The sequence below is a fragment of the Martes martes genome (assembly GCF_963455335.1).
Source record: "Martes martes genome assembly, chromosome: 16".
Classification (NCBI taxonomy): Eukaryota; Metazoa; Chordata; class Mammalia; order Carnivora; family Mustelidae; genus Martes; species Martes martes.
In genome coordinates, this window is record NC_137904.1 from 57,680,221 (window position 1) to 57,701,619 (window position 21,399).

The 21,399-nt window shown below is 56.8% G+C and overlaps 1 protein-coding gene across 2 annotated transcripts; it reads right to left on the reverse strand.

Annotated features, from left to right (window-relative positions):
• Positions 1-69: 69 nt before the first annotated feature.
• CDC42EP4 (CDC42 effector protein 4) lies at positions 70-19,712 on the reverse strand. 2 transcript variants are annotated; one of them, XM_080826549.1, is made up of 2 exons: positions 19,578-19,712; positions 70-2,741 (listed from the first exon to the last, which is right to left on the reverse strand). In XM_080826549.1, exon 2 carries the CDS (start codon positions 2,633-2,635, stop codon positions 1,574-1,576), a length of 1,062 nt encoding a protein of 353 aa, XP_080682675.1. In that variant the 5' UTR covers positions 2,636-2,741; positions 19,578-19,712; the 3' UTR covers positions 70-1,573. The 2 variants fall into 2 exon arrangements, with proteins under 2 accessions (XP_080682675.1, XP_080682676.1); XM_080826550.1 differs by lacking the exon at positions 19,578-19,712 and adding an exon at positions 13,257-13,279.
• Between the last annotated feature and the right edge of the window lie 1,687 nt (positions 19,713-21,399).

Genomic DNA, 21,399 nt, shown 5'->3' on the forward strand with positions numbered 1-21,399 from the left:
CCCCGTCTGCACCACCCCCCCCACCACATCCTGAAACAGCTCTCCCCAGAAGCAGAGGCAGACACCTGGTGTGCCTAAGGGCTTTCTTTTTTTTTAATGTTTCCTCACTGTTTTAACAATACCATGAAAAAAAATATACAGTTTAGAATCTGGAGCTGACCGCTGAGTCTGGATGGGTTTCAAGGGGTAGCTGGCGGGGGCCGCACAGCCCCTTCTGAGTCCTCCCCTAGTGGGAGCCACGCTAATGGAAACAGCACCGACAGGGCCCGGGAATCAGGAATTTAAGTTAGTGTCTGGATCAGGATCTGACAAAACACGGGAGACTAGAGCAGCTATGCCCGCTGGCCCCAGGCTGGGTCCTGTGGTACGTCTGTCTGTCCCCCTCCCCACACTGGCTGGGAGGGGACAGGAGAGGGTGGGTTAGCTTGTTCCCAGGACCTGAAAATCACAGGTTAACCCTGGGCCGTACACCCAAGCTCCCACTGGATCCCCTGGGGCAGGGTGCCGAGGACCAGAGTGAAATTTGAATTTCAAAGGAACAAATCATCTTTTTCTTTAGCGTAAGCATGTATCAAACACAGAGGGGGCATACTTATACTAAAAAATTTTCCTTTGTATGCCTGACATTCTAATTTACCTCAGCATTCTAGTTTTGCTCTGTTGCTACATCTGGCAACTCTATATACCCTTAGGGCCCTCCAAAGTGGGGGAGGGTTTCTGCCGGCACAAAGGCCTGAATGAAGGGGAAGTAGTGTGTGCGTGTGTGTGTGTGGGGGGGGGGATCCAGTTAAAAAAGCTTTTATCCCTCCATAGGAATGATGTATCATTTTTTAAAAAGTCATTTTCCAGGAATTTTCTATACTGGTTGCCTTCAACTGTTAATAGCTATGGGGCAGGAGGAGGGACAGACAAGCGCGGACACCCGCCCCATAAGTTCTAAATAAAGTTTGGAAGCACTTAGTATAAAGGTTTTCTAAAAGGATTTGATTCTCCTTCTGGCAGCAGACCTACTAACAACACTGTTCCAGATACCACTCTGGAAGGATTTAAACATGACAAGAAGAACAAACAAATCAATGTTGAAGCCAGTGCCCAACCTATTTCTAGTGTCTTCCTGGAAGAGCCCCTTCTAGAAAATTTCAGAAGCCTGAGGCCTCCTTTCGTTCCCCATCCTGTTCTCTTCCCCTAGAAGGGGCTGCGTTTAGTGCACACATTTGGTCCGGCTTTGCAACGAGGGGCTCCAGGCTTGTGGTGCATGAGCCGGGGATGAGGGACGGAGGAGGGGCTGGGGGCCTGGGACCACCTTTCCTCCTGCCACAAGCCACCAGTCACAGGAGGAACGCCAGGAGAGGAAAGGGACAGCCGGTTCCTTCTGCCAGCCCCCGCCTGTCCCACAGTGCTCAGGAGGGCTGGGTGCTCCCTGCGGCCCCGGCCAGGTCCCTGTGGCCCCCGCCAGCGCCTTCGTCCGGGAGGTCCAGGGTCTGTGGCCGAAGCCGGGCTCTTGGCTGCCCTGCACGGGGGACGGGGCAGGGAATGGGGGTGGTGGCCTGGGGGCAGGGAGGCCGGGAGCCCCTCACACTCGGATCTCCTCATCCTCCTCCTCGTCCATGAAGGAGAACTCCTTGTCGGGCTGCCGGGACAGCAGGGCCCGGGCCCTGTCGGGGCCCCGGGGGACTGGGCTGCGCTCGTCCAGGACGCCCGAGGTGCAGCTGGACAGGGAGCTGCTGTCCCGCGTGGTGTGGCTGCCTTCGCTGCGGGCCGAGCCCGGGCTGGGGGCCGCTGCCCACCCCTCGTCCGGGGGCAGGTCCGGGCCGGCCGCGCCCTCCTGCCTGGCCCTTGGAGGGCCCGCTGCTGCCGCTGCCGCCACCCTCGGGGGAGCCTGCAGGGTGCTGTGTGGTGCTGCATCCCCGTTGTCATGGTAACGGCCATCCTCCTCCTCTGGTTCCCACTCCTCCTTGTCCATGATGCTGAGGACGTCGCCCAGCATGGAGGGTCCCAGGTCAATGTGGAAGGACATGATGGACTCGGCGTGCTTGAGCCCCAAGCCAGCCTTGGGCACGATGGGCAGCTCTGTCAGGTCCCCGAAGGCCTGCTCGTCCAGGAGGGGGTCCGGGGAGTGGGGGGCGGCCGCCCCGTTCCGCCGGGGCCCAAGCTCCCCCTCGCCCACCTCCTCCTGGCCGCCCTCCCCGGCGCTCGCCTTCTTCACGGGGCTGGACGACAGGCTCTTGGGCAGCTTGCCAGAGCCCTTCTCGGCCGCCTCCTTCTCGTTCAGCTGGGGCAGGGACATGGCGTTCTTGACGAACAGAGCCGAGTCCCGCAGGGAGCCCAGCATGTCCCTCTGCTCCCGGTCCCCCCTGGTCACTGACTGTGACCGCTTGCTGCCCCGGAACTTCCGGGACAGGAGGCTGCGTTTGGAGGACGAGGAGGAGGCCTGCTCGTCCAGGGACTCACCGTCCAGCTCGCCGGCCTTGCTGTTGAGGAAGGAGGTGTCCCCAAAGGCGTCCCCGGCCCGGCCCACATGCATGGTGTGCCGGAAGTCGCCCAGGGGGGCGCTGATCATCTCGGCTGTGAGGTCCACGCGGGAGCGGCGCTTGGAGTGCACGGAGCTGGATACGAGCTGCTTGAGGATAGGCATCTTGCTCGGGGGATGACGGGGGAACTCCCGGGGGCACGGCAGGCGGCTGGGGGGTCAGATCTGAAGTCTGGTGGGTAGAGGGGGTGACGAGGAGGAGATCATAGGGCTGCAAGGAGAGAACAGCAGACAAAGGGTTAACCCCCACTGGCCGCACAGCACCGCAGCCCAATGGCCCCGAGGGGTGCTGCTCAAACCTCAGCCCTCCCACCAAAACCAACTACTGTGAAATAAGCAATGGGCAGCTCAACCCTGCCTTTCCTCCCCTAGCCCTGCCCAGGCACTCGGGTCAGGGGAGCGCTTTTTACAACGCCGGGTGGAGGTCAGACATACTCCCCTTGAACCCACGAGAACGACGTCTCCCCCCCAGCCAGGATGCCGCCAGAGTGAACGCGACCGCACTGGAGGAGATGGAGGTACACAGGCGAGTCCTCATGGCAGTCCAAGGCTGGACACACGCTGTAAGTCCTTCCTGCTGTCTGACCTCAATCCCTGCAGTCAGGGGACACTTCAACCTGAGTCACAGTCCTCAGAGGAGGGAGCCGACAGGACGGGCCCCAGAGAGACGCTGCCGGACACACCTCCCCACGTGTGGGCGGTCAGGCTCGCTTTCTGATTCAGAACTGGGGTGGGGCTGCTGGGACCCACAGTACCAGCTCCCCAGCCTCCCAGTCCTTGCTGGGTGTCCCATAAATGAGGATCCTGCCTGCGACCTCTCCACTGTGGGGTCAAGCTCTTTGCCGAAGACTCACTCTGTGCCTCTTGGGGATGAAGAGAACTGCCCCTGATTTCTTTAACCATCGGGGTGGGGGGCGGACAGGGTCCAGATGATTGGCCCCCGAGATCCACAGACCCAGGCGGGGGTCTGAACAGAAGAGCAGCAGGGGGGACCCCAGCAGAGGCTGGGCTATCCGAAAGCTCGAGGAACCACCCACATAGCTCCTGGCAAGCACCAAAATGAGGTCCTGTGTTGGAGCCAAACGGTCCCCTTGTCCTCCAGTGCGACCGGCTCCAAATGCTAAAGCCGGTAGTGTAGGGATGAGAAGGGTGGGGAGATGGGGTGTTGCCCCCCAGTCTTACCAACAGTTCTCAACTCTACCTTCATGGCAGCCCTACCCTTCCCACTGCAAAGGACAACCTGTAGGTACCCCACCGGTTTCCTCATCCCCAAGGCTGCCCCCTACATCCCACCTGACCCCTGACACCAGCCCGGCAGATGCCCATTTTTCCCCTTCTGCCCCTCTCCAGACCATTCGTCACCTTTTATCTAAAACAAAAACCCCTTCAGGACTCCCCAGCGCAGACCCCTGGATCTGGCCACTAGTCCTGGCCTCCCTCTCTCCTCAATGCCATTCCTTGCTGCCCCCTACCTCTGCCCTGTGCCCCCTGCCCCTGGGCGGCTGCCTCCTGGACTCCAGGACTGGACAAACGCAGGTCCCTGGTAGAATACCCTGTCACCTGCCTCACACCCAACATCCTTCGGAGCTCAGCCGACACGTCACTTCTGGGAAACGCCTTCTCGGCCACCCCTTCTGGCCTCCCAGCACTCTGGACGTGCCCGCTCCCACAGGCACCACTCCCTCATTCTATTCCCGCCCACCGGGCTGTAACCTGCCCACTGGACACGAGCTTCCAGAGAGGGTCTGATGGACCTGCTCACCACTGAAGCCCATCGAGTGGACCCACTGAAAGGCAACACCTCCATCCTGCCTACAGACCCCTCCGGGGTTCCCGGCCGGACTCTCTGTCCTCCAACCGCCCCCTTCCCCAGTGTCCTCGCTCCTGGTCCAGCTGCTGACGCCCAGTCTGATGGCTCCCTCACCCAAGCAAGTCCCACCCCTCCCAATCCCGTGCCAGCCCCGGGCAGTCCTACGCCTTGTCACTCCAGTAAACGAAGTCCTGTAGGACGTGTGGCGGGAGCCAGGCACCAGGGCAGACCTGCCACACAGGTGACCTGGGCTGGGCTCCAAGCCAAGGAAGGACTTTCCTGGATGGCCTTGAGATGACCCACTCTGGCTGGTCAGCTCTCCCTCCTCTTGTTCCTCTTTCTCCCCACCAAACCCTCAGGCAAGTTAGCTTCCCTCACCCCTAACCTGAACCGTCCCTCCAGCCCACGTCCTGGGATCTAACCTCTAAACAATTAGACATGCGTCAGCTAGACCAACTGGCAAACGTTTTTTATAAAGGGTCAGAGATTCGAGATTTTTGGCTTCGCAGAAGATACTGTCTTTATAGCAAGAAAGCAGCAACAGACTGTATGTAAACAAAGTATATGGCTGTGTCCCCATAAAACTTTATATATAAAAACAAGCTGTGGGCTAGATCTGGCCCGTGGGCCATAGTCTGCTGACTCTTAAACTCATGGAAAGTACTGGCCTCAGGGTCATCCCCTCGCCACTGCTCAGAAGAGGGCACCCTATGTAACCCTCTGAGCCAGCCATGGGCTCTCAGGCCAACCTTTGCTTCCGGGGCAGGGGAGCCCAGAGAGAGGAGGAGTCTGGCTGCTTCCTCAAATGTCTCCAGCATCTCCAGGCTTCCAAATGTCCCCCGGGGCGGGGGGCGCAAACAGCCCCAGGTTCTGAACACAGTTATGAAATTAAAGCTTCTGCTATTTACCACGTACACACACACAAAAAGAGGAGAGGCAGGGCAGGGGACATGAAGGGCTAGAATCATGGGAACACAGGCATGAACTTGCAGAGTTGCGGGAAGGGTTTCAAGGCCATGGCAGGAATCCCCAGACCCAGTGAGCAGCCAGCGCCGTAGTTTCCCATCTGAAGTGCTCCTCTCTTTTCAAAGAGAAAGGCGACCCACAGGACCCAGCAGCCAGGGCCTCAGCAGACCTGGTAAAGAGCTCTGTGGCCGCTCATAGGGGCCTGGTACTCTTGGCCATCGTGACTATGGGACAGGAGGGTCCCATCAGCCCCCACTTCTATCCTGGCGGGTAAAAACAGGAGTACAGGTGAGAGAGGCCAGGAGGGACACCCCCAGGTCAGCCCCCTGAGCCCCAGCACCTGGCTCGGCCCTACACCCCAGAAAGAAAGCGAAAGTCTGGCCAATGCTATCTTCTGCTTGTGGTCTCAACTCTCTGGGGGTGGGAAGGAGGGTTTTTGGCTCATAAAAAACCAAAGCATCTCCAATACCCAGCGTGAGAAAGTCTTGAGAGTTGGGGTCTGTACGAGTCACCTACCCGTCCCGCTGCCCAGCAAGAAATCCTGGAGTCTGGCCCAGGTCTGGGTCTCTGGAATCCTAGAGCTCAGACCTGACCCACCAGGCTTCAGGGCTGGTGAGAACCCTAAGCTCTGAACACAGAACAATGTGGGGGTGAGGAATACTGAGATTAAGGACCAGCAGGTGGCCGGGCAGGTCAGGTGGCCGGTCAGGGCGCCTAAGAGCCCACCAGGAAGGGGATCCTGCCAGAGAGAGCTGGCTGTGTCTTTGGCAGGGGGCGTTGCTAAGTAAGATGACTCAGCTCTGGGGAAGTGGCTAAAATAGGCTGCCCGATGACAGGGCGGCCACTCCCCACAGCCTGCCCAGGGCGGGGCACCCCTCACCCCAGCCCGGAAGCTACATCCCACTTTCCTGGCACAGCAAAGGAAAAACCGAGCAGGAACTCGGGGCTCTCCCTCACTCTCTCCAGCCTCTGATGGGACTAGACTCCCCTACCCTTGACCCCACCAATCACAGGACATTCCTTTAGGGCAGGAGCACGGAGCCCTCCGTGGAAGGCTAGGCCCCTGGTTGGTTTACCCGACCACGCCCGCAGCTCAGTTTTGCTCCTGGGACTCCAGAGGATGGCTCTCACCTGGACCCCTCCCCCAACCTTCCTGGCACCGGCCTCCCAGATCAGCCCGTCCAGCAGCAGCTAGACAGACAGAAGGACAGGCTAGACAAATCCACAGCTCCCAGCCAACCAGGCAGTGGCCAGCGGCTGGCAGCCCGACCAAGGCAGGAGATAGAACTAAGCTCTCCGGCAGCCACAGGGCAAGCTCCCCACTTCTGCAGCTGTCCTGCGGGCCACCCTACCTCAGAGGACACACGCTTCACCGCCCACCACATCAACCCCGGGTGGCTGTCCCTCCACTGGCTCCGCCGTGCTGTCCTAATGCCCATCCGGGGCCAGCCCTGAGCAACATGCCTGAACAGAAGGGGGTATATGGTCAAGGATGACCTGTCATGGCTGGGAATGGCTACAGGAGGCTTCATTCATCCATTCATTCATTCATTCATTCATTCATCGACTTCCTGTATACCCGCCCGTTTCCCATACTCTTTTAGGCCCTGAAGGCAGAAGGGCAGTGAGAATCACAAGCTGGATAAGCCCCCGGCCTTCCTGGGGCACGTGTGTACTGTGAATGCGGGTGGTCGGGGAACAGGGCCCTACAGACCCAACTGAGACGGTCTCTCGCAGTCCTTGGTGCCCAGGTCCTTGGTGCCCAGGCAGGTCAAGGGCCACCCGGCGGCGACAGAACAGCCCCTGCAAACACCCAGAAGTGGGAAGAAGCTGGTGGAGTTCGAGGAACAGAATGAAAACCCGGCGGCCGGGACCCATGGGCCCGGCAGGAGTTCGGATGGCGTTCTAGGTATGAAGGGAAACCAACAGGTAGTTCCCGAGTCATCCGATTGGTGCGTCTGGAGCTTTCCATGACAGCTGGCTCTGCAGGCATGGAGGGCAAGCAGGGCCCCCGGGCAAAGAGAATGGGGGCCAGGAGCCGGACATGGTGAGGAGGTGGACAGAGGGGGGTGCGTTCAGGGCACGTTCTGGAGGTAGCGACGCCAGGAACTGCTGAGGGCCAGAAGGAGGGGAAGAGAGAAAAGGCAGAATCAAAGGGGACTCCAGGCCTTCCAGGCCCCATGCCAAGCGCCACAGGCCTTCTGCGGTGCCAGGTCTCACCCGGTGGGCTACAGACCATTCTGCCGGGTATGCAACTGACATGCCACCACCAGGGAGAGGTGCATCTGGCCAGAATGGGGTGGGGAGGCACCTGCTACACGGCGACTGCCCTCTGGAGCCACGCAGAGAAGGGCTCGTGCGAGCAGCTCAGGGAGACGCGGGCCACTGGCCCCCAGAAGAGGTTACGGGCTCTGGCTTGTGTGGCCAGAGAGAGAGTCGGTGCTTTCTAGAACACTTGGCAGCCTTAGCCTGACAAGATAAGACGTGCCAGCCAAAGGCCAGAGAGAGCTTCCCTCTAGCCATGGGACAAGGGCTGCCGTGAATGGGAGCGAGCTGTGGACACTTCGATCCACACTGTTACAAAGGGCGGGCGGGAGGATCCTCCATGGGGGCTGCGGTATCCTTTTAGCTGACTTTGGTACTATTTGGAATCTTTTACTTCCTTCCCGTGCCCTGCAAAAGCCCTCGGATTTGAAAGCGTGCTATCAGCACCAGGAGATTAAGAAGCACAGTCTTTAAAAAAAAAAAAAGCCCAGGATGGGAACATGGTCTTTCGTGACCCCCCACTGTACCACCTGCGTTTCTGTGTCAAGTATCTCCTAAAGATCCTGGGAATGTAGCAACCACTCTCTCAGAGATGCTGAAGCCACATTAAGGGACTCGCCGAGGTCATGGACGGGAGCCAAGCCTTTGTCCCCACACCAGGACTCTGGCCACTACCGTGGTTTCCCTAAATAACGGCTTGAAAATGAGTATGATTTAGCCACTTCTCCAATGGGATCCCTACCCTATGGAACGATTTCAAAAAGCAGGGGGAAAAGCCACATACCCAGATATGCACAGAAACCTTCTTTATAATCTTGAAAGGCCGGAAACCACCTAACAGCCCAGAATAAGGAACTGGCTGTTAACGGACTGACGCAGCCATGAGAAGGAGGGAGGAGGGAGCTCACGAAGACCGGGCTGCCACATGGGCCACTGGTGACCACGGGCCATCACGTGGGAGGGGGGAGAAACAGGCAGGGTTTACACTGGTCTACACAGAGTGATCCAAGCCTACACCAACAGAGGCTTAAAGAGTTACGTCAAGCTCGACAGGACACAGGCATTTTGTTTGTTTCCTTTAATGTGGTAATGCTGTTTTCATAACAACACCAGTAATAATAATAATATCCCGAAGCATCAAAGGCTTAAGGGAAAGATGTTCATTTCAACACCATCTCAAAAGGGGCTGGTTCTCAGGCTCAGTACAAGGCCCTGAGCTTGGGGTCTTGGGTTCGCTCTCTTTGCGCCAGTATGTCCCCCCACCATGGATGTCTGTTGTCCCTCCCTCCCTGCCCCCAAGCTGGAAGGATGCATTTTATTCCAAGTCCTGTGGGAGGAGGAAGGGGGCAAATCTACAGCAACCTGAACCAAGGGGAGGCACGGAGATTAGGACTCCCCCGAAAGAACTCGCTCCCCAACAGCTGCTTCCTGAGGCTTGAGCCTCTTCGACTGAGCAGGAGAAGAAAGAGAACGATCATCCCCTCCACACCATCACCGGAGACTGGCCAATTTCCAGTGCCACTAAAGCTCCAAGTAGGAGGCCAGCCTCCCACGTGAGTGATCCCACAGCGGGATCCTAGCCAAGATGCCCTGGGCAGGTTCTGCCTCTGCTGCTTCTACAGCCCCAGCTCAGCTCATCGGGAGGCTGGCGAGGGAGCAGAGAAAAAAGCTGGGGTCCCACAGGACCACCAGCACTCACAGTGCTCCCACAACTAGCCAACCACCATGTCTTGTGCGGACAGAGCGATAGGATCATTTACCGGTGTCTGCCACGTGGCAGGCGTCTGCCAGGCGTCGTGCTAGGAAAGGGGAAGCTCACGCCCCTCTCCCTGCAAGGACGGTGTCAAGATTGCCCCCATTTTACAGAAAGGGAAACTGAGGCTCAAATGGCGTGAGCCTCACCCCACAGAGATCACTCTCACAGCTACTAAATGGTGACTTGAGCCCACTTCTGGCCGACCTCGGACACACGGTTTTCTGAATGAGATGAGGCCTCCTGGCCCATTCAGAATGGGGGTGGGATGGCACTGGGGAGGCTGGTTCTTGGAAGACCCCTGGAACCAGGACTCTCTTGGATGGGTTTCCCATCAGAGATCTGCTCTCAGGGATGGCTCAAATGGGCTCTTCCTTACTCAGGATCTCATTTCAGCCTCCTGCTCGGAGCAACCTCCCCACGTTCGGATTCCCTGGGAGGGGAGACGTTGGGGGTGGGGAGGACCACACTGGAGTAGGGCTCCCCTGGCACATTTAGGAGTGGGCTCAGCACGAGGCCCTGCCTCCACCATTTCTCAGGCCTGCCCTACTCTAGGCCCCATCTTGTATTTCATGGGCCTTCCAGCTGCCAAGAAGGAAGACCAGAGCCTTGACCAGGCTCACGGACCCAAGGGTACCACCGCCCAGCCACGCTTGGGCAGATCCCATTTCCTGGAGCTGGATACTCCCTGCTTCCTGGAAGAAAGTGAAAGTGAACGAGGCCTGGTTCCAATACCTGCCTCCCCCCGGGGATCCCTGCTGGGGGAGTGGGGAGCAGGGTGAGCCCGGCCCAGCTCCTCAGGACACCAGGCTCTTGCCAGAGCAGGGCTCACTCCACATACTCTGCACCACGCCTTCTCCGTGACTTCTGCCTTCTGCTGCCTCTCTAGGGGTTATTAAATAATTTATAGCTACACTGTCCAACGGGACAGCACCAGCCTTACGTGGCTACAGAGCATCTGAAATATGGGGAGTCCAAATGGACGTGTGCTAAAGGGTGAATAATACAACAGGACTTCAAAGATTCGGAATGAAAAAAAAAATATAAAACAGCTCATTATATTTTGCTATTGATTACAAGTTAAGATGATTAACATTTTGGGGTACCTGGGTGGTTTGGTTGGTTGAGAGCCTTGATTTTGGCTCAGGTCATGATCTCAGGGTTGTGGGCTCGAGTCCCATACTGGGCTCTGTGCTGGGGTGTGGAGCCTGCTTGGGATTCTCTTTCTCCCTCTCCCCACTCCCTCTGTCTCTGCCTGCCCTGCACCATCCCCCCACTGCCTCAAAAAAAAAATAATACTTTGAATGTACTGGGCTAATATGTTAATCTCACTTATCTCTTCTTACTTTTTAAAATGTAGTTATTAAAAGTGGAAATGATATATGAAACTTGCAGAACCTTGCGGGGCAGTTAGATAAATAGAGACCCACTGTTTACATTTGGGTGAAAATATTTACACGTTAACAAACTTTAAGTTATTTTAAATTAAGTACTAAATTCCTGAATTATATACCCAGTGGGCCACAAAGGAATGCCAGGTTATTTCCATTTTGTCTGAACTCTGTAACAAAAATCCTTCCTAGCTAAGCTGGCACAAGTCCTTATTCCAGAGGATACATATAAGCGAGTTAAGTAACTTTTGTTTCTTACTGTTAACTTGTTTTCCGGAAGGTTCTACCAAAGTTACAGTTCTACCAGCACAGGACGATGGTGTCCAGTACTAGGTATTACACCTTCTTTAGTTAGAAACAAAAACAAGGGGCGCCTGGGTGGCTCAGTGGGTTAAGCCTCTAACGCTGGCTCAGGTCATGGTCTCAGGGTCCTGGGATCCAGCCCCGCATCCGGCTCTCTGCTCAGCAGGGAGCCTGCTTCCCCCTCTCTCTCTGCCGCCTCTCTGCCTACCTGTGATGTCTCTGTCAAATAAATAATAAAATAAAAAACAAAACAAAAAAACAAACGGTAACCAGCACACTTGCAAACTTGTAATTTGTACTTCTTTCACTATTAAGGAGGGTGCGCATTTAAAACCTGTTATCATTGGCCTCTGTATCCTTTCTCTTGGGAATGGCTTGTTGAAATCGTTTGCCCATTTTTCTGGGGGAAGGGGCTTTACCTTTTCCAATGGATTTGTAGGACTTTTTAAAGTATTACAGCAATTCCATTTCTTACCATCATATTTGGCAAATATTTCTGCAAATTTATCATATACCTGTTTACACTGGATGATTTTGTTTTCTTTTCCAGACTGCTTATTAATTTTTACATAGCCAAATCTGTTTCATTGTTTGCGGCTTTTGCTATAGGCAGCAAAGACCTTCCCCACTTCTAAGAGTATGAAAATATTTCCTTCCTCTAAAGTCACCAGGTAACGTAAGAATGAACAACTACAGAAAAATACTAGGAGGACAGGCAGCAAAGTAAAGACGACTGTGGGTTGTTTAAAATAGAAAAACAATTTAAAATATAACAGTAATGTGAGTTACTGATTCCATATAGTACTGTTGTAAAATGTGGGTAAAGCATTAAATGTTACCTTCATCGGATAGGAAAATTCTGTATATACAGATACCTCCCACTCACAACTGTATTTCCAGACTCTCCTTCATGTTCACAGGTCTGCTGATTCCTAAACCAGGTCTACACTGCCCCTCTGTAAAATGTGTTTGAGCATCTAGTAGGGTAACATCCCTACTTAATTTTTTTTTTAATGTTCTTGTTTTTTTCTAATGTTGTTACTCTTCCGGATGGACTTTAAAAACATAAATCCCTAAAGAAATCCTGGTGGGATTATGTTGGAATGAAAAGAAATAAGAAATTAACTTGCAGAAGAACAGACTTGATCGCCACATCAAATCTTCGGGCCATCGACTCAAGTCTTCTGGGTACCCTCCATGAAATGTGGTGGGTTTTCTTCCTATAAGTCGTACAAGGTCCTGGTCATGTTTATTCTGGGTCATTTAATGCCCTCTTTTTGTTCTAAGTGGGTTCTGCCTCCTGCTGCTTTTCCATAGCTATAGGTTCTGACTGTCATAGCTGGTAAATGGGGAAGCTACAATCTTGATTTATACATATTTAATGTCCACCCTACTAAACTTGGACTGTCTAGCACACACGGGAATCAACGTTAGGGTTGGACCTTTTGGGCCCTGCAACTAGACAAGCCCATCATCTGCAACTAGTAATAATTCTGTCTCCTCCATTCTTTATTCTTATCTTATTACATCTGCTACAATTGCCAAAGTAACATCGAATAACACCGCTGACACGGAGCACCTGTTCTTGGCACTCGACAGTAATATTTTCAACTTCCAGCAGTCGACAGAGTAACCGCTGGTCACACAATCCTTTATTTTAAATACTTAAACTTAAAAATTGATGCTAGATGCAGTTTTTGGAAAACCTATGTTTAAAACATACTTGCGTAAATGAATCTGCTTTTTCGACCCTGAACTTCAGGAGATTCAAATTCAGATTAAGTATTTGTGAAATTTAGCATCCAAGTGAGGATGTGCTACAGGAGTGAAATACACACTGGATTTCTGAAGAGTTTCTACGATAAAATACGTAACATCTCACTCATCGTTTATGACTATGCGGTGAAGTGGCCATCTTTCGGATATGTACTATGTTAAATAAAACATTAAAATTAATCTCATCGGTCTTTTTAAAATGTGACTATCAGAGGACGGAAGGCTACCTATGTGGCTAGCATGGTACTCCACGAGCAGTGCTGTTCTAGAAGGATCTCTGCTAACCGTGATGCTCACCACTGGATTCAGAGACATTCCTGTTCATTTCAGAGAGCTTACAGTTCTTACAGTTTATGAGCAAATGAAGCCAGTAACTTAGCCAGGCTCAGCTGTAGTAGGGAAGATGCGCTATAGCTTAATTTACCCTTTAATGGCTGGAAAACATAGAAGCAGCTGTCCTACCTCGCTCAGACGGTGACTTGTCATCAAGGGAACTGTGGAATAACATTTCTCAGAGTGGGCTGTGGCGGCTCTCAGGCCAGTGCCTAGGAAGCCACGCTGGGCAGGGATATCCCAGCCCGGACCTATGGATCTCAGGTGGACAGGCCCTTCCTGGACCACGGGTCACTGCAAACAGGAGAAACGGAAATCATATTCCCTGAGCTTTCATTCTGCACCAAGCAGCTGCGTTATCCTGACTATACACTGCCTTTAAAAATAATAATAAATAAGAGTAAGAACACCATCCTGTTTTCTTCCCCACAATCCCACTGAGTTATCATCACCCCATCTTGCAGATAAGAAAACTGAGGCTAAGAGACTGCCTTGAGTCGCCAAGCCACACACACTTGCTAGGGACAGAGCAGAGAGAAGGGTCTTGAGATCTGCCTGATTCTGAACCCTGGGCTTTCCCCCCTCCACCAGAAGGGGCACCAGGGTGGGTCAGAAGCCATGCTGGGACCCCTGAAGGTTCTGGATGCACGAACACCCGCAGGATATGCATTTTTAAAAAAACGTATTTATTCATTTGACAGAGAGAGAGAGATCACGAGCAGGAGGGAGACGAGGAAGGAGAGGGAGAAGCAGACTCCACACTGAGCCAGGAGACCGACATGGGGTTCGATCCCAGGACCAAGAGATCATGACCTGAGCCAAAGACAGACGCTTAACCACCCGAGCCACCCAGGTGGCCCAGGATACATCGTGCGACACGGCATTTCAGGTTAAAATGTCTCTAGTCTGGGCACGCCACTCCAGGGAAAAGTACAGATAAATCCTGGGAAACACAGACCACAGCCAGCCACCAGCAGCCTTGCCCTGCTCCTGCAGGGCTGGGAACAGGCCACTCTCCCCTCCAGCTCCCTCACCTTTATCTCTGTATCCACCTCCCTCCTAATCCCTGAACTGTGCGCTCTGGGCCAGGGCAGGAAGGCAGGGAAGGCAGCGGGAAGGAGAAAGCCTCCTCACCACTTGGGAGCTAAAACAGCCCTGGAAAAAAAGAGAAGGCATGACCCGTGACCCCTTGGGGGAGGTGGGGGGACAGGAAGCTACAAGGGAGTCAAATGAAGAGCCAGTGACTCAAGGGCGTTCGGCAACTCCGCTAGTTGAGGCGCTCGCCCTGGAGACGTGTTTCCCCCAGCCTGTCCCCGGACAGACGGACGGATACAAGCACCAGGTTGCAATCACAGAGGGAGGAGCTGGGAGAGAGGAAGAGGTGCCCGGGGTGGTGGTGGGGGGCTCCGGATCAGCAGCCCCAGCGCAGGGCAGGCAAGTCTCCCTCATCTGGGAGGGGCCCCCTTGCTCCTCCCTCCTGCCCAGAGCTCCTGCCTCGGAAAGAACGCGGCTGGGCTTGAAATCAGATCTGCCAAGCCCTGTTCGGTTTCACTTCCCTTCTCCGGGGTGTAGTGCTCCGCGGAGGAGTGGGGACGATGGAGAGGACACTCCCGGCTCTCGGAGGGGGCAAATGGATCTACAGTCGCTCCAGAGCAGGCAGTGAATGGGTCTTGGCCTTGCTGGGGTGCGTGCGGGGTCGAGGCAAAGAGCATGGACCCCGGAGCCAGGTGCCTCCTGGCCTGGCCACAAGGGGCACCTGCTCCGCACTAGCTTCCAGCTTTCCAAGTGATCGATGACAGCACGGACGTCCCAGCATCACCACGAGCAGGTGATCGTTCACCTATGTGCTGCAGAGGTGCTGTGTCCTGCTCTCTCTCGCTCTCAGTGCATACCCCGTGTCTGTATCTGGAGAGGCAGGAGGAAAATTCCAGCACCCCCAGTGACCGACGCTCTGGCCAAGTTCAGGAGGACACGTGATGAACCTGGGACACCTACCTCAGTGTCACCTGACAATACCCCATCCAAAAGGCTCCAGGGCTGACCCTTTTCAAAGTCCTTGGAGGGTCCCCAGGATGAGGCATTGCAGGGGGAGGGAAACTCCAAGCTTCTGAGGCCCGGGGCGGGGGACTCTGGTCACCCCCCCAGCCGCAGATCCAGCAACCTGAGACCTGGTTTCCGTGCCCATCTGACTTCCACCTTCCTGATCTCTCGTGATGCGGGAGGGAAGAGCCTGGCTTCTCAGACAGGACTTAACACTCTTTCTGATTTCAGCTTGATGGGGGGTGGGGAGGGATGAGACAAAGGTGGGATAAAATAGCTCCCTGCCCTTCCTCTCTAGGATGAGGGCTGGATAACTCAGGAATCTGGGGGCGCTCTGGGGGCTACCAGCAACTGATAAGGCGCAAACCCTCCACACTCTCCACCCCTCCCCCCAATAAAACACTGCTTGGTCCATAGGACCTAATCCAGCTCTCAACAGAGGCATAGAGGCTGCAGTGGAGCCCAGAGAGGCTCCTTTTGTGTCCTCCGGGGCCAAGGGCACTAGTCCTCTTTTGATGCTTCAGGGTCAAGGGCAACACCGTAAGGAATAAAGAAGGGTTGCAGGGAGTGGGTCTGAGGGTACGAAGGAGGGGCAAGGAGCAGAAGCTGGAGCGCAGAGCCTGGCTTCACGGTCACCCCGGGAAGATCGGAAGCTGGGGTCGGCAGTTCACCTTCAGTCACCGCAAGAACGGCATAGACACTGGTGTCCGGAGAACCTGGAGGCTCTCCCAGGTCCCCTGGCCCCCCATGGCCAGGGCAGAAGACGGTAGCCTGAGCCAACAGCGGTGAGCAAGAGAGGCTATTCCTAAGTACACACTCAGGGATGTTTCTTGCCTGACACCGCTGTCTTGCAGATGTGGCCCCTCCCCCGCCCCCCTCCCCGCCGCTCCCTAAGCCTGCCTCCGTGAACGTGCCCCACACTGCCCTTGCCGGACCCAAAAGGGAGCCCATTCCTCAGCCTGGGAGCCTGAGTGGAGACTTCCGGCGCCCCCGTTCCTGGAGAAGGTGGAGGGGTCTGGATGCCAGGGATTGCCACCCTGGCACAGAGCCCCAAGCTGCAAGTTGGCGGTGCCTGGGGGAGACTCTGATGTACGTTTCTGGAAGGGAGCCCAAGGCTCCACAAGCAGCGTATTTTAAACCCGAGCTTTGGGGACATGCTGAGTGGGAATGTGGGAAACTAATAGCTTCAACTTCCTTTGCCACGCACCGCGAACAGACAAGGGCCACATCCAGCCCCGCACCAGTCCCTCCGGGCGCCACCATCCACCTCCCTGTCTAGAGAAGGCTGGCACGGGTCTGTCCTCCCCTGAGCACCCCAGAAGTCCTCTCCAGAGCAGGCCTTCACGACTCTGCCGGCTGGCTCCAGAGTTTGGTTCCTTTTCCCAAGGTTGAGGAAAAGCCTCCAGGACGGAGGTCAGAAGACCTAAGCTTGGGTCAGCCCTCTCTCAGCTCCCAGGGCAAGATTGCGTAAGCCCCATCCCTCCGCCCCCAGGCCTTATCTCTGGCATCAACCCAGATCCTGTTCCTCCAAGCGACAGACTCCTCCCTCCCCACCTAGGGCCAAGCTCCTCTGAGACCACGGAACGTCCAGCAAAGGAAGCTGGAGACGCTGCCCAGCAGGAGTCGTTGGCTCTCCACTCCCACCAACCCAAACCAGATAAGGGAAGAAAGACTGGGTGGGAGAGTGGGGGAGGGGGGAGAGGGAGAAAGAGAAAGCTGACAGGCGAGCCTGGCCAATATCAAACACCTTGCCTGCCACACCTGGACACAGCCTGTCCCAGCCCCTGAAATCAATCAGCCGCTCCAAAGGTGGAGGGGGCTGGAATCCTTGAACCAGAGCCAATCTGGGGCCCTTCCGGGAAAGCGCCCGACTTGTCAAGAAGAGTCTAGGAGTCCTCTCCCGGGTCAACGTCTGCCGGGCGTGGGGGTGGGAGAGCCAGACCATTTTGTAAATAAGACTCTCCTTCGCTTAGGACTCTGTGGACTCCAGTCCTAGGAGGGCTGGACAGTCAGTCTCTAAGGGGAGGAGAACAGAAGTCAATTTGGGTCCGCACACCCAACTGGGATGAGCACTGGTGGGCGGGCATGTGTAAGACAGCAATGAAAGCGAAAAAGAGGGGTCAAGAGAAAAAATGGCAGAAACCCCAGGTAACGGAAAGAATGTTCCAAGCGGAGGCCTGAGCGAAGGGTTTTATATGAACCCTGGCTGGACAACGAGCAGGGGGTCTGTGAGCTCAGGGAGAGAGACATCAGAAGGGCTGGGATTCACCCCAAACTGCCACCTCTTGGGAACAGACACACCCGTTCACACCAGCCCGCTCCCAGTCCCCGTGTGGGTCGCCAGGACCCCGGGGGAAGACCAGAACCCACTGGGCTATCTCCCCTAGGTTCACGGAAGCCCCCGTCGTGGGAAGCAGCAGCTGTGCTCAAGGAGGAGAGGGGCGAAGTCCACCCTTGGAGGAGATAAACACCCTCATCAGTCGGCCACATGGGCAGCTCCCACAGGCCAACTGGTGAAAACGGGAGACCACATGGCACCCCACACTGGTGGGTCCTAGCTACCTCACAGGCAGGGAGCCTCCCAAGACTCCAGAGAATGCCCCATTAGGGCTCCGGGAGCCTGGGAGCCACCTAGAGGCCTGGATGGGCCCAGCCTTGGGCCAGCAAACTCCCCATTTCTGGGGAAAACCCACAGCTCGGCTTCCCCTTCCTTTGTGCCCTGTTCTTTGTTCTCTTAAAATTCAGTCCGTCCTGCTGGTGGTCCCCTCCTCCACCCCAGCCTCGGAAAGGGGGCGGAGGCGGCGGGGAGTTATTAGAAACCCAGACTGTTCCAAGAAGTTGTATTACAGGAGGCCCTCCTGCATCGGGGGCCCTCATTGTTTACGCTGGCTGCAGGGGGAAGGCTCTCCCTGGTCCAGATGGCCGCTGGGGGTGAGGATGAGGGAGAGCCTCCCTCCAGCACCACAAACCCTCTAGAGAGAAGCAGCAGGCTGCAGCGGGTCGGGGACCCTTTCCCCATTCAACCGCTCCGATACACACCGGCCAAGAATAGGCGCCGTGGACGCAGCGGAGGGCCTGGGAACCAGTCAGATTGCAAAGCGCGACAAGCAAAGAGAAAGCATTGTATTTCCCCTCCATTCTCCTAGGGACAGAAAGAAAACTTCCAAAGCCCGGGCTGCAGTATCTCTACGGGAAACACCAGGAATCTGGTTTGAGTTAGCAGAGCACCCCTCCCCCCGAGCCGCGCGCGCCCGCGCGCCCGCGCGCACACACACACACACACACACACGCTCACACACACCCTCACAGTGCTCCCGCTCAGTCCTCTCCCAGGAACCCGCCCAGCTACAGCCCTCCAGCCCCGACTCCCGCTTCCCGCCCGGCTCCCCCCATCCCGCACTCACCCGCGGCGGCCCAGCCCGCAGGGAAGCTGGCGGGGTACGCACCCGCGACAGGGACAGTTTTGTACCCCCCGGTTGGGGGCGCTCCGGGGAGGGGGCGGAGCCACCGACGGCCGCGACCGCGGCTCCACCGCCCCAAGCGGGTGATTAAATCATTAACCAAGCGCTCGCGGCCGCGGGCCCCGCCAGTAGCGCTTGGCCCCGGGCGCACCCCGCGCGTAGCCCCTTCGCGGGGCCGCCGGCTCGGCTGCGCCCCACCCCGCCCGGAGGCGCCGCGGCCTCTCCCGCCCGGGCCTCCCCCGCCGCGGCCTCCAGGTCTTCCGAGGCGGCGGGCGGGGCGGGAGCCCGGCGGGGGTTGGGGGAGCAATGTTTGTTTTCCCGGCCGGTCCCTTCCAGGCAGCTCCTTCCCTCTTTCCTCCCCGGCCCGGGGACACTGGGTGGCGTGTGCTGCAGTGTGTGTACGAGAGCGAGCGCGTGTGTGCACGCCTCCGCCACTACAGGCGAAGAATTCGGTTCTTATCCACGGAGAACTCCGGGCGCACACACGCCCCCCTCGCGGAGACGGCGGGCGGCGCGCGGCGATTGTGGTGCCCCTGCCGGCTCCGGCGCACGCCCCACTCCCGCACACACGCCCCACGCACGCGGACGGACCTTTAAAGCCGGGAACCCCCGTCCCCCCGCCCCAGCAGCGCCCTGGGCCGGACGCCGAATCCCAGTCTGGGGAAAGGAAATCGAGGCGGAGCGCGGCTTCCCCGGCTCTCGCCGCCCCTCCTCCCCAAAGGCCGATCGGCTCGGACAGGGGGTGCTCGGCTCCGGGTCCCAAGCACCCGGGCCGCCCCGCACGCGCCCCGGCCCAGCCCTTCCACCCGGGGGCGGGCGCAGGAGTGGGGGTCCCTGGGCCCTCCTCCCCGCCCCTCGGCCTCCTCTCCAGGCGTTTTCCATCCTCTCCGCCCCTCTGGGGGCCTCGAGCCCACCCAGGCCTCGCAGGGCGCAGGCGGCTGTCGCCTACCTGGGTCCCCAAGGCCACGAACGCCGGGCCGGCGTGGCTGCGCTGTCCCCTCCGTGGGCTCCGAGCGGCACCGGGGCTGGAGGCCCATGTCAGCGCCGGCGTCGGTTTCCCTCTGGCTCTCCGGCTTTCTGGGCGGTGAGCCTCCCGGACACTCCCCTTCCAGGCTCCTCCCGCGCCCTCCCGCCCGCGCCCTCCGCGCTGAAGTCACGGCGCCGCCGCAGCCAATGGCGGCTGCGAACCCCCGCCCGGCCGCTCGGCCTCCTCGGTTCAAATCTGCCGGTGTGAGACCGTCGGAGCTCCGTGCGGGGAGACCGGCCGGGAGCCGGGGCGCTGGGGTCCCGGGGAGCCCCGGCGGTGGCCAGGGACCAATACTCCCGGGCCCCTGCCTCCCGGCCCGGCACCCACGGGAGACGGGAGCCCGGGGGTCTGCGCTGCTAGGGCAGTGGATTCCGTCCCGGACCCTTCCTGGAATCGAGAGGGGCGGGGAGGGGCCGGCGCGAGGCCAGCCCCGAGCGGGTGCAAGAGGGGGGTTTGGGCGGGGTGGCCTGGCTTTGATCCGCCAGCTTTCCGGAGGCCCGAGTCCTTTGCCTCCTAAGTATCCGCGGAGACTACGTTCAAGTTCTGCTCGGAGTGAACCTCTGGGACGATGAACTCCGAGCCCCAGAGGGGCAGGCCTGGTCTGCTTTTCCCTCTCCCGCTCCCCCTGCTTGTGTTCCCTCTCTCGCTGTGTCTCTCTCTGTCAAACAAATAAATATAATCTTAAAAAAAAAAAAAAAAGTAAAAATGAAGTCCAGAGATGGTGTGTGGGTTCCAGACTCCGCTCCAACGCAGGTGGCTTTTTGTGGGACCCTACAGGAGGCCCCTTTGGGCTGGTGCTTTACGCCACTTTGCTGCCAGCTAGAAGTTCTTCCCCCCATTACTGGCGGTCCTGAAACCACAGCTTAGTCTTAACGGTTCGTGAAAACTTACCTGATTGGCTGGGGCACTGCCTACGCTCCCTCCTTGCCTCCATTTTTAACACATTATTTTGTCTTTTAGGGCCAGCTGTTCAGCAATTTGTTCTCCTTTTTACAGGTGTCTGGGGGTTGGCCTTCCCAGTTAGATTACACAGCAATTAAGCATACCTCCAGGACAAAGTCTTCACCCCTGTGTAATTCTGCTGCTCCTTATCCGAATTCTGGGCTATGCGAGGGAGCCTCCTTCCCCAAACACTGCCATTCATTATGTTTTGCCTTTGGGGCAAAGATGTGTAAAACTAGACCCTGCCTTCAGGATGCGAGCGGTGGCTGTCTCCCCAGGGAGCTCAGTAGGTGATGCTAGACAGTGGTCCCCATGGCACTGCTAGGACCCTGGTGGGGAGGCTTCATTGAAAGACAGTATCACTTGTCCCTGATGTTTGGAATCCCAGACCTGTGAATTTCTAGGGGCCTTTGCCTCCTAAGTATCTACTGAGGGTAAGTTTTGCTCCGAATTTTCAGACTTGTCTATGGATGATCAGAGGAAGTTAACAAAATGAGGAACTTAAAGCTCGAAGAGCTACCTTGAAATTTCTGGCAAGCTCTAAGCCCCTGACTTTGGAGAGGGATTTGAGGTCTTAACGGCACCTTTGCTGTAACTTGACCTATAAGCTTTTAGGCCTGGGCGTGTGTCTCTGCCTGTAGGAGCTGCTGGGACCTGCCCTGAGGGTTTGGGTTTATTTGATCCTTAAACTGCCCCACCCCCTGCCTCCCAAGGCCCCCACCCATCCCAAACACACGCCTTCCTCCTTTGTTAACCTTGGGTTCTGGGCATCTTAGTTCCTATTGTTTTGCCCCAGCTTGAA

Coding starts and splice junctions, on each gene's coding strand:
- CDC42EP4 (XM_080826549.1), bottom strand. CDS start 2,635: ATGCCTATCCTCAAGCAGCTCGTATCCAGCTCCGTGCACTCCAAGCGC.